This window comes from Tarenaya hassleriana, unplaced genomic scaffold (genome assembly GCF_000463585.1).
Source record: "Tarenaya hassleriana unplaced genomic scaffold, ASM46358v1 Cleome28, whole genome shotgun sequence".
Lineage (NCBI taxonomy): Eukaryota > Viridiplantae > Streptophyta > Magnoliopsida > Brassicales > Cleomaceae > Tarenaya > Tarenaya hassleriana.
Genome location: NW_010966021.1, coordinates 2,014,520 through 2,033,007, shown reverse-complemented (window position 1 = coordinate 2,033,007; position 18,488 = coordinate 2,014,520). Strand labels below are relative to the sequence as shown.

General features: G+C 40.1%; 3 protein-coding genes and 1 long non-coding RNA gene across 8 annotated transcripts in view; 2 read left to right on the top strand and 2 right to left on the bottom strand.

Moving 5' to 3' along the window:
* Window positions 1–2,624: 2,624 nt before the first annotated feature.
* LOC104818048 lies at window positions 2,625–3,738 on the bottom strand. Its single transcript, XR_772599.2, has 2 exons — window positions 3,488–3,738; window positions 2,625–3,107 (listed from the first exon to the last, which is right to left on the bottom strand). It is a non-coding gene; the product is annotated as an uncharacterized LOC104818048 (long non-coding RNA).
* A 7,909-nt stretch (window positions 3,739–11,647) lies between these two features.
* LOC104818051 (auxin-responsive protein IAA19) lies at window positions 11,648–12,735 on the top strand. Its single transcript, XM_019203021.1, has 3 exons — window positions 11,648–11,764; window positions 12,185–12,281; window positions 12,468–12,735. Exons 1-3 carry the CDS (start codon window positions 11,689–11,691, stop codon window positions 12,550–12,552), a joined length of 258 nt encoding a protein of 85 aa, XP_019058566.1. The 5' UTR covers window positions 11,648–11,688; the 3' UTR covers window positions 12,553–12,735.
* Window positions 12,736–13,210: 475 nt separating this feature from the next.
* Window positions 13,211–15,496, top strand: LOC104818052 (probable 2-oxoglutarate-dependent dioxygenase AOP1). 2 transcript variants are annotated; one of them, XM_010547494.1, is made up of 5 exons: window positions 13,211–13,389; window positions 13,626–13,743; window positions 14,295–14,709; window positions 14,770–15,094; window positions 15,170–15,496. In XM_010547494.1, exons 3-5 carry the CDS (start codon window positions 14,345–14,347, stop codon window positions 15,410–15,412), a joined length of 933 nt encoding a protein of 310 aa, XP_010545796.1. In that variant the 5' UTR covers window positions 13,211–13,389; window positions 13,626–13,743; window positions 14,295–14,344; the 3' UTR covers window positions 15,413–15,496. The 2 variants fall into 2 exon arrangements, with proteins under 2 accessions (XP_010545796.1, XP_010545794.1); XM_010547492.1 differs by having other exon boundaries at window positions 14,295–15,094.
* Window positions 15,367–18,488, bottom strand: part of LOC104818053 — a 4,087-nt gene continuing 965 nt past the window's right edge. Inside the window, exons 2-3 of one of the 4 annotated variants that reach the window (XR_772600.1) lie at window positions 15,651–18,488; window positions 15,367–15,457 (exon numbers count right to left, since the gene is read on the bottom strand). Coding sequence is in view for 2 of the 4 variants with exons in the window: in XM_010547496.1 (XP_010545798.1) it covers window positions 15,800–18,488 (2,689 nt within the window). In the remaining 2 variants the exon portion in view is untranslated. Of the gene's footprint in view, window positions 15,458–15,614 lie in introns of those variants that run through there. The other 3 variants (XR_002024432.1, XM_010547497.1, XM_010547496.1) reach the window with 3 other exon arrangements.

Sequence of the window (18,488 nt, the reverse complement as noted above, 5' to 3'; positions counted from 1 at the left end):
TGCCGAGTGTACGGCTGCTTCATGCACATTTTGGGTGAATAAATTTCAATTTTTGAGAGGTTTCGGTATTCGGTTCGAGTTTGGTTTGAGAGTTATACGGTTTGGTTTTTCAATTTTACAAAAATACATATGGTTATTATTTTATATTCGTCTAAATTCGTTTCTTATTAAAAAAAATAGATTTTCTTAACAAATTTTTGGTTTTTCAGGTTTTTTTAAAAAATTGGGTTCGTTTTTTTTAAATCACCATTCAAAAACTCTAAATAGTTCGATTCGAAAATGATATCAAAATTTTTGGTTTAATACGATTTAGTTTTAAAATATCGTATGGAAACTTCTACCCTAATTTTTTGTTAGGGGTGTGGCCGTGGTCGGCTGTGTTCGATCATATCATCCAATCTCGGTCTTCGTGAAGGTCGAAGGTCGGTCCGGTCCGGTGGCCAGTTGGACATTTTGTTTCAGTATTTCCGTATACTGATTTAAAATTGCTTTGCCATTTTTTTATACGACCCTTTAATTCTGTTAATTTTAACTATATTATTTTCAAAGAGCCGTGGATTAGTTCCGTTAATGAAAGTTGGTAATTTTTAATTAGAAATGAGTAATTGTGAATGTTGAAATTAGAGTCCAAGCACGTTTGTTATCTCACGTAAACAATACATTTTGTGTGTTTGCTTGATATTTTATTCAGGCAAGCACAAATTACATGACCCAACCATGTTTTCATCGTTGAATTATAGGCGACAATTAGGGATGAAAATTTTCATTTTGGTATACAAATTAAATCGAATAATATCAAATCATCAATTTTTTCGTAAAAATTGAAAAACTACACTAATCGAATTCGAATAAAGTTTCAAATATAATATAATGGATTTTCTTATTCATCAAATATCCAAAACAAATAAAAAAATATATTTATTCACTTAACCAAAATCATGAAATGCCAAATGAAAATAGTTTTTTTTATAATAGAATTCAAGCAGAACAAAAATTAATATAAAATTAAATTATATGATATTTGAAAAAAAATCAAACTTAGAATTAACTCAAACAAAATGAAAAAATATTGTTATGGTTGTAACTTCCTCTTGTTTTTATTTCTATTAAAAACATAATCATTATTTCAATTAAACCATAACGTCATCCTCAAGGTATAAAATCTAACTCTTATACTTTATTTATTTTTAATTATAAGCCATTATCTCTATCTTTTTTTTTTGTCTGGAATCTTGTAATTTGGACCGAGGTTTTAGGATCCCAAATAATTCTATTGGAATACGACAAAAAAAAAGGGCATCGTGCCTTTTCCGACCTTGTTACTCTGTTATAAAGCAGAGTGCCTACCCAGACCAAATTTAAATAACTCGATTTCCGGTTCAATGTCGGTTCTGCATTTACTCTGGTTATCACTCGGTTTAGTCCGTTTTCTAATTTACCAGAATGCCATTAATGATGCACTCCAATTCAAAGCGCGTTCGAAGCTTCTGATTCTCCCGGAGTCTTTGAGACTCATGCAAAGTTTCTCAAACCTTCTTCTTTTCTCGGGGAAAAAAAAACAAACAAACAGCAATAGGTTCCACATAAGAGTCCCGTTAATCAATTCACGAGTTCCAACATATGGTTATATATTTACTTGATATTCCTGTTCTTGTTCTGTTTGGATACACTTATATGCTATGTTTTGAATCCATCAAGCCACAATAGTTGCATATACAGATTTACAAGCTACACAATAATAATAATTCATAGCAACCACTTTAATAAATATAGGACAAGACCCAAAGACTTTGTCTATATTTTCTACGTGTCTTTAGGGCCAAAACCCACCATCGACCTAGAGGCTAAATAAAGTTCATTATTTTTCCCCCCTTGGCGTGCCATATGGGGCAAAGGAGGAGAAATACCAAAAACCCATTATTATTTTTGACATTTCAAAGTCTTTTCTCCGCCACTTTGGCATTTCTTTGTTTTTGAAATGGTCAATATAAATGATAGGAAGCACAATGTTCTCTAACGCATCCCAAGTAATGGCCAAGTTTTTCTACTTTGTAGTTGTAGCAGCGTTTCTGCTCTTTACGCTGTCCGGATTCTGGGAAGAAGGGTTCAAGGCCGTGGCTCCACGACAACGACGTTGGTCCCTCTCTTCCCCATCTCTAAACTTGAACTAGAACACCATCTCTCGATGTTTTAAGCGATGATATCTGATCGTTTATCGGTACTTTTGTTGACATAACAAACCACGTTTTCGACAAACAGGTTTGCGGAGAAAGGACCTGATTGAAAGGCTGTTCCTCGGACCCGTGTTTCTTCGTCTCGGATTCCATGAAGATCAGGAGTACTTTAGGTCATCTTTTCTGCTATAGTGGTGTTGTGTACAACAAGATCCATGGAATGTAATAATAGATAAGCTTCAAGTAGGGTCATAAGAATAACTGGTTCATCTTGCCTGAAACACGGGAACTCTAAACCGTGTTCTTGGTCTTGTTCCATGGAGTAAGTTACCAAACTGATGTTTCTTATCTCTTGACCAAGAACATGTAGAGCCTTAATTCTTTCCATCATATATATATATATATATATATATATATATATATAAACATCCATCTGAAGAATCTAAGCGATAACAATCTAACAGTTCGTTTATTTTCTGCAAAATCGGGAAAATATAATAGTTTTTTTTACGGATCAATCGAATCAAGATCGTGTAAAGGGCGTGCATTTTGAAGGGAAGCCATGTATGATCTCTTCGTCAACCTCACAGTCACAGCTCTGAGAAAGAGATGAATACGACAGCTTCTTCAGGCTTCCTTCTTGGCGGCAATAATGCAGCCTGAAGAGCTAAATCTTTCAGCCATCTCTATCTATCTTCTTCTGCCTCTTATCAGTCACCTAACTATCAAGCTGTTTCAATGCCCGATCTTCTGTTTTCTTCCCGGGTTCTTCCGCTTTTGTTCCTCATCCGAAACATAATCTAATCTTCATCCTCTTCAACAGGAGGAGGAGTTTCTGATCCATACTCGCAAGCATAGTTGAGACACTGTTAATTCCTCCTCCTTCTGGTCATTAGATGAATCTTTGCCACTTGATCTCGACTGTAACAGCAACTATGACAACAAACACAACAAAACAAAGATCAATACTTTGACAACAAACAGGATTATCAATGGCTTCAATACATAGGTAAGGATATGGATTCCTCCCAAGAACAGAACACGCAACTGAGAAAAGGAACCTAATCCTGGACTATCACTGTCCCCCAACTTCAAATGATATTTAGGTAATACAGATTCACGTAACAGAGACTGAGAGCACATATATCACTACGATTTCATCGGGGGAAACCAAATTATTCCACAGAATCGAATGAAAAACGAAACGAATCGCCTAAATTCGCGAAACCCAGAATCCAGAGCCCAAACTAAACAAACCCAACAGCGAAATTCAAGTTGAATCGACGAAATTTTCATGAAATTAGGCCGCTCACATCTATTGATGTCTGGATTTGAAAACTGAAGTGGATCTCAGATTTGCCCGACAGAGAGGCTAGGTTGGGAAACAGAGAGAAGAAAAATGATGCAAAACAGAGAAGACAACGAGAGAAAATTTTGCCTCGCCGGCGATGAAGAACTCCGAGACGGAGACGGCGGCTGTAGCGGAGGAAACTGAGCGACGGAGAAACCTAGTTACGTTACGGTACATTATAGTTTCATTTTCCCCCTAAATCTGTTAATTGCATTTGTAAACATTTTATTTTATCATAAGGTAATTTTGAAATATATTGTTTTTACAACTAATAATCAGTCTATCTTGTTGTTTTTTTTTTAAATTAATTTTGATATTTGAAATTTGTTATACTATATGATATACATTAGGTTTTAAATAGATTTTTTTTATAAATTAAGTTTTTATGTGTTTATTGTTGTGTTATTGTATTTCAATCTTCCAATACTTTCTAACTTTTGTTTTGTTCAAATTTTAAAATTTGATCAAATTTGGCTTGGTCATCCAAATGTGTATGTGTATATATATATATATATATACACGGTCTTTAACGAACTTTATCTCTTATTAATTTTATACATAATTAGAATTAGGGAGTGGCCGAATGAAATGGAAGTAGGCGACCGTATACAAATCATGTACAACCTTTTTTTCATGTAAAAAAATTAGTAATACATGATAAATCATAAACATATAAAATAAAATAATTTACATCAAGAATTCAAAATGGTTTTCAACGAAATTATATTAGAATCAATATTTCATTATTACTGCTTAATTTTTTTGCCCATTGTTTTGATCACCACTTTGTGTGATTACCAAGAAATTCAGTATCTCATTAATTAATACGAAAAAAAAACACACACGGAAAAACCGTATCTCACTGTATTTTTTAGGAGGATGATGTGTGGATATTTGTTGCTTGACTGACAAGCAAATTGAGCAATATATATATATATATATATATATATATATATTATATGAACCGAACTAACGATCGGAAAAGTTCATAGGGTTTCATAATTCAGCTCAGTGATTTGGGAACATACATGGAATCTAATATACGATTTGGTCGTGCGCCTCTCTATTTAATCACATGGGAAAATATCATATCATAACCGGCATTTTTCACAGATATGTATTCACGATTTCACGTAAACTGTATTTAGTACACAATCATACACGTATAACATGACGTGGAAATTTTGTTCCCAAAGAGTCGAATCTCGTTTAAAAATGCATATTTTTGCAACCTTTTAACGGTAAAATAAATCTCGAGGTTTCTTTATAATAAATTTGAATCATGAAAAAAGAAATTTCTGAAAACAACCAGTTTCTATTTTTATCTGAAAAAAAATACTTTTTTATCAATTTAAAATTTAAAAATCATTGTAAAACTTATGGCGAAATAACCATGGATTATATCATAGGTAATAAAATCTATCAAAATCAAATGTGGATGAAATATCTTAATAAGATTAATACATGAACTATCAACTTGCATGTTAATTAGTTTGGTAAACGACCTAACTAACGTGTAATTAAGAAACACAAAGACAAAGTCACAAACGAATCTAATTCAGAACAAAACAAAGGCATCACATGAAGAGTCCTTTTCATAATTTTCATCATTGCAATCAATCGATTAATTAATTAATTAACGTTAAGCACCGTTAACTACAGAGTCTTAATTACATTCCAAAGTCGGTCGCACATAACAATTAATGTTCCATGAGTTTGGTCACTCCTTTGAATATTCAGAGGAGGAGACTTTGAAGGCAAAGCATCATGGAGATTGGAGACGTATATACTTAAACCCCATACAAAAACAATACATATATATATAATACAATTTCAACATCGATTTTTAATGCTCAATCTTTGGTTGACTCAACCGGTAAGATCTGAACCAAAGTTCCTTCCCAATCCAGGTTCGAGTGTCTATTTGAAGAAAGATATTGATCTGGGTTTTTCCGATTTTTCGAGAGATGTAATTGAGCTAAATATTCCGGATTATAAAAAAAAAATCGACTTTTAAGGTGTTTTTTGTTTAGTGTTCTTGAAAAGAGGGGAATAGGTAGGGACAAAGAAGAGAAATAAATGAAGGGGAGAAAAACGGAAAAGGGGCTTTCAGAGAGGGATGCCATGTTGTCGCAATGGAACAGGTAATATAAACGCGTCCATTTCACTTCTTCGTGTTTCGTTATGTAATAATCACATGGCCCGACATGTTCTTCATCAATAATCCCCACTACACCAAGGAAGGGGACCCAAAGAAGATAAATTCTTGTTATTTTCTTCTTTTAATTGGTCTCACCATCAAATATTATAATTATAATTATATATATATATATATATATATACACACGAAGATTACACATGATTAGGGCATTTCTTTTTGTGTGTAATATCAAAGGTAACGGCGTAAGGAGATGAAAGCTGCAAAATGACGCTAGTGGGTACAATTTTAGATTTAAGAAAAATAGAATGTATAGATTTCAAATATATTTAATAACTTTAATTTTTTTATAGACAATCTGAATAGACCTCCGGTTCATACATTAATTCTAATGTTCACACGTATACAGATATATCTGGTGAATGCTATACGCGCATACACTGCAATAGATTATAATAAAAATCATATAATATGTTCATTCACTCCCCACCTAAATAGCATATGATGTCGTAAGAAAAAAGAATATTAGGTTTCCACTAGTTAAATTAAATTTGTTTTACACAAATATAACCTATTTTTAGTGAATTTTTTATACAGCAGAAAATAAATATAATAATATATAAAATTCCCACATTTTCTGATTGATTGATAGCTTCGTTTAAAAATTTAACCTAATCGAATAATAACTAACATATCCCAAAATGGTAGGAGACATCATATTCCAAACTCTTCTAGGAAAAAAATGGTTTATGAATATATATAGCAAATTAGCAATGGAGACTCCACAAATCTTAACGACGGAGACAGAAATAAACGATTCACATGGGATGGAGATTCCGATGATCGAACGGTCAGAAAAAATTCAAGAGAAAAAAGGAGAGCCGTAGGATGTGTGCCCTAATCCAAGTGATAATGCTGGTCTTTATAAAGTATCATAAAAGACCAAACAGCCCCCACTTCTGTTTCTCATGTGACCGACCACCATCTCCTCTCTTGACCTGTCTTTGTCCCCACCTTGTCTCCTCCACCACCAAATTTTATTTTATTTTTTAAATTATTATAATTTAGTTTTTGAAATTAAACTCAACTACGTGTCTATCTGTCATTGGCCCTCCTCTGTCTCACGCGTGGAACTCTCCTACGATATATATAAAAAGCTCAACGAACAACGGTAATGTTACAAGAGAACGAGAAGAAGAAGAAGAAAAAGGAATATCCCTATTTGTTCATCATTCGTAACTCATAACAAGAGAAAGCAATCAACAAAAAAGAAGAGATGGGTCTTGGACTTGAGATCACGGAGCTGAGATTGGGTCTTCCCGGAGATAATGGCGGCGAAAAAGAGACTTTCAAGAAAAGGGTTTTCTCCGAAATGTCCAGTGAGGGTGAAAACGACGACATCTTCGGACAAGTGGTTGTTTCTTCTCCGGCGGCGAAGATTCCGGTGGTGGGTTGGCCGCCGGTGTGTTCTTATCGGAGGAGGAACAGTAGTTGCAGAGATCAAGCCTCCAAAGGGTACGTGAAAGTGAGCATGGACGGTATCCCATATAGAAGGATATTATTGTACTTTCAATACACACAATTAGGGTTAATACTTGTATAAATAACTCTCCTATTGTAATATGTTTCATTAAGCAAAGTTAATACATTATATGGTATCAGAGCCACCGCTAACCCTAGCGTTCGGTTCCTCTTGCTTCTGCTCGTCGCCTCATCCGACCACCACCGCGTTCTCTTCTCGGCATCATGTCTGCTCCTACGACGCCGACCGCTGCTCCGCACGTCACCGCCTCGGATGCAAGCACTGTGATTGAAATTCAATCACCGGGTAATTCCCTTCTCCACGTCAACATGTCGTCTATCACTAAGCTCACGCCGTCTAACTTCCTCACGTGGAGTCTTCAAGTTCGTGCACTCCTTGAAGGCTACAATCTAGCCTCGTTCATTGATGATACCGCCGTTGTGCCTGCCGCCTCTGTCACGATTGACGGGGTACCTCGGGACAATCCCGAATTTTGCTCGTGGAGGCAACAAGACCGTCTCCTGTTTTCGTCTCTCCTCGGCACAATCTCGGCTTCTCTACAGCCTCTCGTCGCTCGATCCAAGACCACTCTTGATGCTTGGAATACGATCGCCAACACATATGGCAAGGCGTCCCGTGGCCACCTTCTTCAACTTCGGGATCAAGTTCGGAAAAGTGTTAAAGGATCTCAAAGCATGGATGAGTATCTCCGCTTTATCAATGCTAAAACCGAGGAACTCTCCCTTCTCGGTAAACCGATGGATCATGAAGATGTTCTTGAGGCCATCCTTGATGGTCTTCCGGAGGAGTACAAACCTATCATTGATGCCGTCAATGCTCGGGACACTGCAATTTCGATTGAGGAACTTCATGAGAAGCTTCTCAACCATGAGGCCAAGGTACTTCTCTCACAATCCATCTCGGTATCGGCATCCTTTCCTATCTCGGCTCATACCACCGAGACGAGGTCTCGCCAAGCTTCGCGAGGCACTTCTCGGCCTCCTTGGCATCATCGTCGCTCGGGATCTTCCTCTCATCCGAAACCCTATCTTGGCCGCTGCCAAGCATGTGGTGTCCAAGGCCACACAGCAAAACGGTGTCCACAGTTTCGCGTGATTGCTGCTTCGGGTTTTCCCGAGGCCTCGGCTTCGCCTTCCTGGTCTGCCTCTCCTCGGCCGCAACCTCCTTATGCCAATCCGGCTATGCATTCCAACTATGATGCTCAACCGTGGCTTCTTGACAGTGGTGCCTCTCATCACATCACTACCGATCTTCATAATCTTGCCATTCACAATCCGTACACCGGTGATGATGCTGTTGTTGTTGGTGATGGTTCGGGTTTATCCATCACTCACTCTGGTTCACTCTCATTGCCTCTTGACTCTCGCTCTCTTCATCTTCATGATGTGTTATGTGTACCTACTATGTGCAAAAACCTTATATCAGTTCATCAGCTCTGTCGCGCTAATGATGTCTCTGTGGAATTTTTTCCATCTTACTTTCAGGTGAAGGATCTCAGCACGGGGGCGCCGGTTCTCAGAGGACCAAGTAAGCATGGCGTCTACGAGTGGCCGTCTATCACCACCTCTCCTTTGTCAGCTTGTGCACTGTCTTGTGTTAAGTCCACTTTGTCCGAGTGGCACTCTCGTTTAGGACATCCTGCACTTCCTATTTTGCGTTCTATTATTTCTACTTTCAATTTGCCATTGTCTCGGGATTCTTTCTCTGATTTTTGTCATTCATGTAGTAGCAATAAAAGTCACAAGCTTTCTTTTTCGGAGTCTTCGATCAAATCTTCTCGACCGCTTGAAATTATTTTTTCTGATGTATGGACCTCTCCTGTGCATTCGAATGATGGTTTCAAGTATTACGTACTTTTTGTTGATCACTTTACTCGCTACTCATGGTTATTTCCGCTCAAACACAAATCTCATGTCCGTGACACATTCATTCGTTTTAAATCTCTTGTTGAAAAGCGGTTTGGCACGAGCATTACCACATTGTATAGTGACAATGGTGGTGAGTTTATTGCCCTCCGCTCATTCCTCGGTACTCACGGCATCTCTCACCTCACTACCCCACCTCATACTCCCGAACACAATGGCATTTCTGAGCGTCGTCATCGTCATATTGTTGAAACTGGTCTATCGCTTCTCATGCACGCATCTCTTCCCGTGTCCTATTGGTCTTTTGCGTTCACCACTGCGGTTTACCTCATTAATCGCATGCCCACTCAAATTCTTGGTATGGTTTCTCCGTTTAAGTGTCTCTTTGAGTCTGAGCCAAACTACTCTAAACTTCGTGTCTTTGGTTGTCTTTGCTATCCGTGGCTTCGACCGTATACCTCACATAAACTTGAACCTCGTTCTAATGCGTGTGTGTTCCTCGGTTACTCGCCTACACAAAGTGCCTATCTGTGTCTTGATCCTATTAAGTCTCGTCTTTATGTCTCTAGACACGTTCAATTCCATGAACAAGTCTTTCCTTTCTCGGCACCTACGTCATTCTTTCCATCTAGCCGCTCTTCGGCTCCCGAGTCCATTCCGGACGTGAGCTTCCCCTCTCACACAGTTATTCCTACCCGACGGCCACTTGTCTCGCCTGCTCCTGTTCAGCCCTCGACCTCGGATCCTTCATCTCCATTGCCGACAGTTGTCCGAGCTCCTTCTCCTCCTCCGGAGCCGTCGGTTGCTGCTGCACCATTGGTTTCTTCTGCTCCACGCAACCGCCATCCTATGCAGACTAGATCGAAGTGTGCCATTCATAAACCGAATCCGAAGTATGCGCTTATGGCTGCCTCTCCTCCTGATTCTGTTGAACCGGCCAATATCTCTCAGGCTCTCAAGGATCCTCGTTGGAGAGCCGCCATGAGTGATGAATACGATGCTCTCCTTCGTAACGGTACGTGGTCTCTTGTTCCCGACTCAGAGGCTCTGAATGTAGTTGGTTGCAGATGGGTCTTTCGCATTAAACGAAAACCCGATGGTTCGATAGATCGATTTAAGGCACGTCTGGTTGCCAAGGGGTTTCACCAACGTCCTGGCATTGATTTTCATGAGACATTCAGTCCGGTGGTCAAGCCCACTACTATCCGTGTTGTCTTGAGCATTGCTATCTCCCGTGGTTGGTCGTTGCGTCAACTTGACGTGAATAATGCATTCCTTCAGGGTCATTTGTCTGACGAGGTCTACATGACTCAGCCGCCTGGTTTTGTGGATCCTGCACATCCCAAGTTTGTTTGCAGGCTTAACAAGGCTCTTTACGGTCTCAAACAAGCTCCCCGTGCTTGGTATTCAAAACTTCGGTCCTTCCTTCTTGCCCGTGGCTTTCAGAACTCTGTGGCTGATACGTCTTTGTTTCTTCTCACTACCTCGTCATCTCAGCTCTATGTTCTTGTCTATGTTGACGATATTGTGGTTACAGGCAGTTGTTCAACTGAAATCCAGGCTGTCATATCGGCTCTTGGTGCTCGGTTTTCTATCAAGGACCTTGGTGATCTCTCTTACTTTCTCGGCATCGAGGCTTCCCGCTCACCTGCAGGGTTACTTCTTACTCAGCGGAAGTATATTAATGATCTTCTTCATCGTGCTCAGATGACGGATGTCAAGCCCGTATCTACGCCTATGGCCTCGACGTCTCGCCTTACTGCCGTGTCTGGCACTTTGATTTCCAATGTCACTGAGTTTCGTGCCTTGGTGGGCAGTCTTCAGTATCTCTCTCTCACTCGACCGGATGTTAGCTTTGCTGTTAACAAGTTATCACAGTTCATGCATGCTCCTACCGATGAACATTGGCAGGCCGTCAAACGTGTCCTTCGCTATCTTGCTGGCACGCGGAATTGTGGTATCTTCCTCTCAATTACAAACCCTCTTACTTTGCATGCTTACTCTGATGCTGATTGGGCCGGTGATCGTTTAGACTTTAAGTCTACCGGAGCATTTGTTGTTTTTCTTGGCCGCCATCCGGTTGCATGGTCATCAAAGAAGCAGAAGGGCGTCGCTCGGTCATCCACTGAGGCTGAGTACCGCTCTGTCGCCACCACTGCTGCTGAGATTCGTTGGATTGCCTCTCTTCTCACCGAACTTGGTTTTTCTCCGCCTAAAACACCTACTATCTATTGTGACAATATTGGTGCGACGTATCTGAGTGCTAATCCCGTCTTTCACTCTCGCATGAAGCACATTGCTCTTGACTACTTCTTTGTTCGCGGCCTTGTTGAATCTGGTGATCTTCGTGTAACCCATGTCTCTGCCTCGGATCAGCTTGCGGATGCTCTCACCAAACCCTTGCCGCGCATTCCGTTTCATGATTGTTTTGTCAAGATTGGACTCACCTCCGGTGCTCCATCTTGAGGGGGCGTATAGAAGGATATTATTGTACTTTCAATACACACAATTAGGGTTAATACTTGTATAAATAACTCTCCTATTGTAATATGTTTCATTAAGCAAAGTTAATACATTATATCCCATACCTGAGGAAAATGGATTTGGTTTCAAACCATGGATACGATGATCTTGCTTTTGCTCTCGAGAAGCTCTTCGGGTGCACCGGAATCGGTTAGTAAATCTATACATACATATATATAAACACACACGCATAGTTTCGATGAGATGTTAGTGTTGTATAACGTTGTTCATTCGCACTCAAAAAATTCGAAAAGCCATATATATGGTCCATTAGGTGAACGAATACTTGGTTCATTAGCGCACGAACATGCATCGAACCGAATTGTTTAGAGAATATATATATACATGTTTATATTATGCGTTGGTATGTGTTGAATATGCATGGAACCGATATGAGGTCATCCATAGAAACAGTGCGTAGTTATAGCCGACATGTGTAAACAATGATTAAGGAGAAAGTACTTATGGTTTAAGATAGCTGTTTAATTTTTTTATTTCAGTTAATTAACGAAAACCACCTATATATATATATATATGTGTGTGTGTGTGTATGTATGTATATGAATACAGGAGTTGTGGCCTTGAAGGATGGAGAAAAGTGCGAGTACGTTACTATCTACGAGGATAAGGATGGAGACTGGATGCTAGCCGGAGACGTGCCGTGGCAGTAAGTTCCTTACTGCGCTTTTGTAGCCTTAACGATTAACGAAAAGATTAATATATAACAGAAGATGATCATTAATGTTATAGGATCATGAATGAACGATCGTAAAACGAAAAGATTAATAACAGAAGGTGATCATTAATGTTATAGGATCATGAACGAACGATCGTAACGATTATATTTCTCCAGGATGTTCATTGAATCGTGCAAGCGGCTGAGGGTCATGAAGCGATCGGATGCGACTGGCCTCGGTCTGTGCAGCCTAGAGGACTAGGAAATTCCACAGATCGATCGAGAGTGGCTTCGACCAGAATCGCCATCCGCGAAACCGCTTAATTTAACAAAAATTCTCAGACATTAGTACGATTTTCTACCATGTTTCCGTGTTATGATTGTGTTGTAAGATGGATGTTCAGCATAATTCTTCAACAGACAAACTATACATACATATTACTATTTGTTTCTTGAGTGGCAAATTAAGACATAATATCTTGTGTTTAACTTGATGGATATTGGATCTTAATTAGGAGAAAAAAAATATATTCAATCGTTAATCACTCCCTTCTTCCTATGAAGATTACATTTCCTCTATATCGTTGTTGTCTTTGCACTTTGCCGTAGTTCAATCCAATCACAGTACACAAAATCATTCGTTACGATTACAACATGTTTTTTTTTGTAACCCGATGTTCTGTCCCGAGACGCAAACTAATCACGAGGCCGAGAGCAAGATTACAACATGTTCTATATATAGATTTAACATTGTAATGAAACCAAACGTATATGGTATTGTAGAACCGACATTTGTACCCACGTGAAGAGAGCGTGAGATCAATTAAGACAGGACCTACTCGGTCGGTCCAAAGTGTATGAATGCCAACACCTATCACAATAAATAGTTGCTGCTGAAAAATGTGATATAACGACCGCCACAAAAGTTGTATACATCGATGTTCTCTACCAGCAAAAGCTCATCCACAAGTCTCTCGTAGCAAAAAAAAAAAAAAAAAAAAAAAAAAAGACAGAGCAAGATTCAAGAACATGGACGCACCACCTCATCAACAGGAGATGTCTTACTACGGGCATGTCAAGAAACGCCGTGACGAGAAAGGTTTCCTTTACGCAATGTCGATATATCGATCTCCCTCTCTCTCTAGCTCTTTTTTTTTTGTTCTCTCTTGGAACATATATATATATATATTTTTTGGTCAGATGCTTTTTAGGTCAAGCAAGATCAGTCAGTTCATATATAGAAGTGTGTGTGTATATATATATATATATATGTGTGTGTGTGATATTTATTTTTAGGGTTTTTATGTATGAAGTGTTCTTTTGTTTTTTTTTTAGGGTTTTTGCGTTGCTTTGCTGTTGCTGCTGCTACGAGACGTGCGAATGCTGCGTTGAGTGCTGCTGCTGCGCCTCCTAATTATCACATGATCTGTGTTTTCGTAAATCTTTCTCCATTGTATGTCGTTTCGAAATGTTACAGTGCATTTTGGATCTTGTCGATCGATTTTATCAAGTTTGTAATTGTATAAACTTTACTATATGTTATCGGGCAGTCGAATATGATTTATTGAGACATAGTTTTATCAGATTAATTTTGGATGAATTTGAATATATATATATAGAGAGAGATGTATGCTTGAAGATTTGGTCGAAAATGGGTTAATAATGACAAGCAATGTGAATGATATAATAAAATAAAGCCAAAAAGGAATCTTAGGCATTGATTTTGATTTTTGACTTAGATTACCAACTATACATTTTTTTTAGACTTGTACGGTTTTAATAATATATATTGAACTTAGATTATATTTTTGCAGATTCAATAGAAAAATCATTTTTGTTTTCACTCTAAAGGCATATTTGAAACATGGGAACCTAAAGATCCCATCAAGACGTTTGGTTTTGTCTTGTAACGAACATCTCCTTTCTCTCAAAGCATATTCCAATTCCATATCACACAATACCCTGAATCTACTCTATATATATATATATGTATATATGTATTAGGCATGCAAGATTCATGCAACTTTAATCAAGAACATTAAGACCCACAAGGAATGTATCCAATGATTCCAACCTTGGATTTCTCAAGAGAAGACTTGAAGCCAGGAACGAGTTACTGGGAAACAACAAGCAAGAACATCAGGCAAGCACTTGAACAGTACGGATGTTTCATCGTAGATTTGCATGAAAAGGCTCCGTTTGATCTCCTCGCCCGAGTTTTCGATTCTCTGAAACAGCTGTTCGATCTTCCGACACCTACCAAGATGAAGAACAAGTACGACAAGCCCATGAACGGCTACGTCGGTCAGATTCCAGCTCTTCCTCTCCACGAAAGCCTCGGCATCGACAATGCTACTTCCCTTCAATCCACCAGAAGCTTCACCGATTTGATGTGGCCCCGAGGAAATGATCGTTTCTGGTACGTACTTATCATCCGTATTCTTCGATATTTCCCCGAGTATAACGTCTCTTTCTGCAGTGATTGTATGCACAGATATGCAGAGTTTGTAGCGGAGATGGATCGGATGGTGGCAAGAATGATATTCGGGAGCTATGGAGTTGCGAAATACTACGAGCCTTATATGAAATCGACGAGTTACCTTCTCCGGCTGTTGAAAAACCGGGCGCCTAAGGACGAAAACCCTTATTTAGCATTCGTCACTCACACGGACAAGAGCTTCACGACCATACTTCACCAGGATCAGATCAATGGCTTGGAGATGGAAACCAGACTAGGGGAACGTATAAACGTCGATCTTTCGTCACCTTCATTGTTCATGGTCATTGCAGGAGATGCATTGATGGTAAGCAAGCCAGATTTATGATCTATACATGTAAGGTGACAAAAAACTGATAGTAATACCTCGTTTTCGGGACAGGCTTGGAGCAATGACAGGATACTGTCCCCGAGGCATCGGGTTCTGGTGAGTGGAGAGACGGATAGATACTCACTTGGACAGTTTGCATTCAGCAATGGAACTCTTCAAGTACCGGAAGAGCTCGTCGATAACGAGCACCCTCTTATGTATAAGCCTTTTGACCATATCGGCCTCCTCCACTTCTACCGTACTGATATCGGATACCGAGCAGAGTGTCCTATCAAGGCTTATTGCGGTGTTTGAAGGCATTCTCATGCTCGGGCCGAGTGTAATAATACCTGAAAGCTTCTATGCAATATATCAAAATAATAACGAGTTTAAGATCGAGTCGAGTATGCAGCTCTTCGGTTCTTCTGCTTCATCAAGATGAGGGTTTTGCAACAACAAAAAAAAAAAACATATAGAGTGATGCAAAATTGCCCAAATCTACAGATGGAAACATATGTAATAGATCAAGAAACATTATGACAATTATACTTACAAGAAACAAGTTCTGGTCACATGAGATGATCCATTTCTTTGATTTGGAATATGATATCTCTTGGCATAAAACCCGAAAATAAAAAAAGACGGTCCACAAGAGCTTACAAGAAGAGAAAACGTTGCAAGTCGGTAGAAGAGGTCACTGTATCATTCTTCGTCGTCATACTCTTTTTCCCGAGAACGATTTCCATTGACACCAACTGCAGAAACTAGTTCAGCCTCGGTTGGCTGATTCTGCAACCTCTCGTACTTTATGGAACGAGGCGGGAGAATCCTAAACCGCCCAATGATCAGAGCTTGGGACAGCCTGTCATAGTCCCATCTCTGCTGAACAAACACGATCACTGCTAGGAGAATCGCTGTAACGGGTATTGCGATATCTCCGAATTTGGAGAAGAAATCAAGATTTGGATTGACAAACTCATGGTCACCTCCCATAATAAACGGGTCGGGAATAGGATCGGTGATGTAGTCATAGATGTGAGGAAGAAGCCTGAGTGAAGTGATACCGATGTAATATAGTTTCCTCAAGGGCTGACACTCGATCTGCCACATGACATTGGCAATAACCTGCGGGAGCAAGAAAAAATCTTGTACAAGACCGATATATTCCCCTAATTCAGTCTGCCAACCACGTGGGACTGGTGGATTACCAGTAAATTCTGCAACTCTAACTGGCTCGGGTGAGGTAACTAAAGACTGTCCGAATATCTCAGGCTCAAGCTTTGTCTCTGCTGTTCTTGTGGAATGTACTATCAGGATAACTATGTACCCGACCAGGTGCAAGACCATGGTGATGAGAACTACTCTCCGATCGCTCGGAACCTGTTGCGGTTCATGAGGTGTTCGTGTCAGCAGCCTCTCACGGGACTTCCATACCTTCTGACAGAGTCTGAGGGTTAGTAGAAAGCAGACCAGAACGAGAAATTTGACGGTGTAATCGATCACATTGAGCCACTGACTTCTCTGAAGATCATATGAAGGAATCTCATAAGATCCTGAAGCTTTTCTCCTGAAAAGAGCCTCAGCTCCAGTGATCAAAGGCAGGCTATAACCAAGAGCCTGAACCCCAAGCATTACAAGAGACATGAACGGAAGCGAAACCGTGCTGTTTCTGGCGTAAAGGAGTTGGCTCGTAATGCAAGCAATAGCGAAAGAAAGCGTGAGAATCCGGAGGATGCCCTCAACACCAGCGCGAGAAAGGATGTCTTCCCTCTGCTTCCGGTAAAAGATGGGATAAGTTCTAAGCTTTACCGGTTTAAAGTAGAGAGGATCGTCCTCCGGTCTCTGGCTGGATATGGAAACACGAGCCGTTGGATCGGCCAACCACCGTGATTTGGTAGGTGGATACGATACAATTACCTCAATCAGACAATCCAACCCGGCTTCAAGATCATTACTATCGAACAAGATTTTCCACGAGGCCCTCACATCCCTGCAACCGACAAGATACATTTTCCCGGCATTCTCATCATAAAGACCCTCCAAATACAGCACAGAAAGGTTACCATAAGGCTCTCCTGTAAGTGAGATTTGTGCTGAAACATTCAAAAGAAGCTGTTTCTCGGTGTATTCAGCTTTGGTACGGTAAGGAGTCTCCTGTTCCACAGTGGAAAAGCCTGTAGAATTCAAAGAGAGTTGAAAGAACGGACCAAGTGAAAGAATATCCATGCCAAGATTAGTCCCCGCGGCAGGAAACTTGGAACGAGCATCAGAAAAAGCGGAGGTATGGATGGTCAGATCCCCAGCAAGATGAATATGGCTGAAAAAGAAATTTCCCGCATCTTCTAGTTTCGGGTACTGCAGAAAGGATTTCTTGATAATTTTCCCGAAGGAAAAAGGCTCGTTCTTTTCCAGAATAGCACCAGCTGCCTCGATCTTGGAGTAACTATAACGTGGGGACATCGATCCGACATAATTCGGCATCCCCGTAGCCTGCACCAGCTTCTCAAAAGACAGAGGGAAGAACGAGTTTCCTTCACCATTGATGCTGAAGAAAGTTCCGACAAGTATACTCCTTTGCCTTACGGAAAACGTAATCGGAATGTACAGACAAAGCCTGATGTTGCAGCTGCTTCCTTCTGCATCAACTTTCCCGACACACCCTACCGTGCAAAGCTGCCCGCTTGAAGGTTTCCAAATCCCTTCAACTGAAACAGTCATATTGTTAGGTGCCGATCTCCAAGCTGCAATATACTCATTCTCGGTCGGATGAACTGCCCGAAAAACGGCCGAGACCCTTGTCAGAAAATCAGCCTGAGACCGAGCTGCTGTTTCCTGACAATGAACACCTTGCATATACAGTTTCACATCCTTAAAGCTACCATTGGTCGATCTTATTTCTTCATCAGACGGGAATGGTCCCAACTTACCGCAGTATTCATCCGTGCTGTTGCACTTCCAGTTCGGCACAATTGTGAGGACACCATTACTAACTCTTTCAAGAAGTGAACAGAACCCTGTTCCGTTATAGACATCGATACCCGAACTCAGAAAGCTGTCGTTCTTATAAGGATATGAATCACAAGCCTTTGATACTAAATCCTCAGAGGAAAACTCGTAACGGGCTGATTCCCCGAGCTGGGACAGAATATGAACCTTGTCGAAATACTTGAGGCTAGTTTTCTGATTCAGACTTGTCATTTCTCCTTCTATTACCCGTTTTGTCAATGTGAATCTCTTCGGGTAACGAATGAGAACCAGAATCTGATCATCCTGCAAAAGAGGAGGTGTACCGGGAGAATGATCCCTCACCCATTTCCATGGATCTTTGGTATCCGAATCGGATTCACGAGAAGGTAACATCGTCTCCCCGAGCATACACATAACTCTTTCC

What these genes read in the sequence shown, in the direction of transcription:
- LOC104818051 (XM_019203021.1), top strand. Translation starts at nt 11,689, where the DNA reads ATGGATTTGGTTTCAAACCATGGATACGATGATCTTGCTTTTGCTCTC. An exon ending in CTTCGGGTGCACCGGAATCG is followed by an intron (nt 11,765 to 12,184) that starts GTTAGTAAATCT and finishes ATATGAATACAG; the next exon opens with GAGTTGTGGCCTTGAAGGAT. An exon ending in GCCGGAGACGTGCCGTGGCA is followed by an intron (nt 12,282 to 12,467) that starts GTAAGTTCCTTA and finishes ATATTTCTCCAG; the next exon opens with GATGTTCATTGAATCGTGCA.
- LOC104818052 (XM_010547492.1), top strand. Translation starts at nt 14,345, where the DNA reads ATGTATCCAATGATTCCAACCTTGGATTTCTCAAGAGAAGACTTGAAG. An exon ending in TTGCAGGAGATGCATTGATG is followed by an intron (nt 15,095 to 15,169) that starts GTAAGCAAGCCA and finishes TTTTCGGGACAG; the next exon opens with GCTTGGAGCAATGACAGGAT.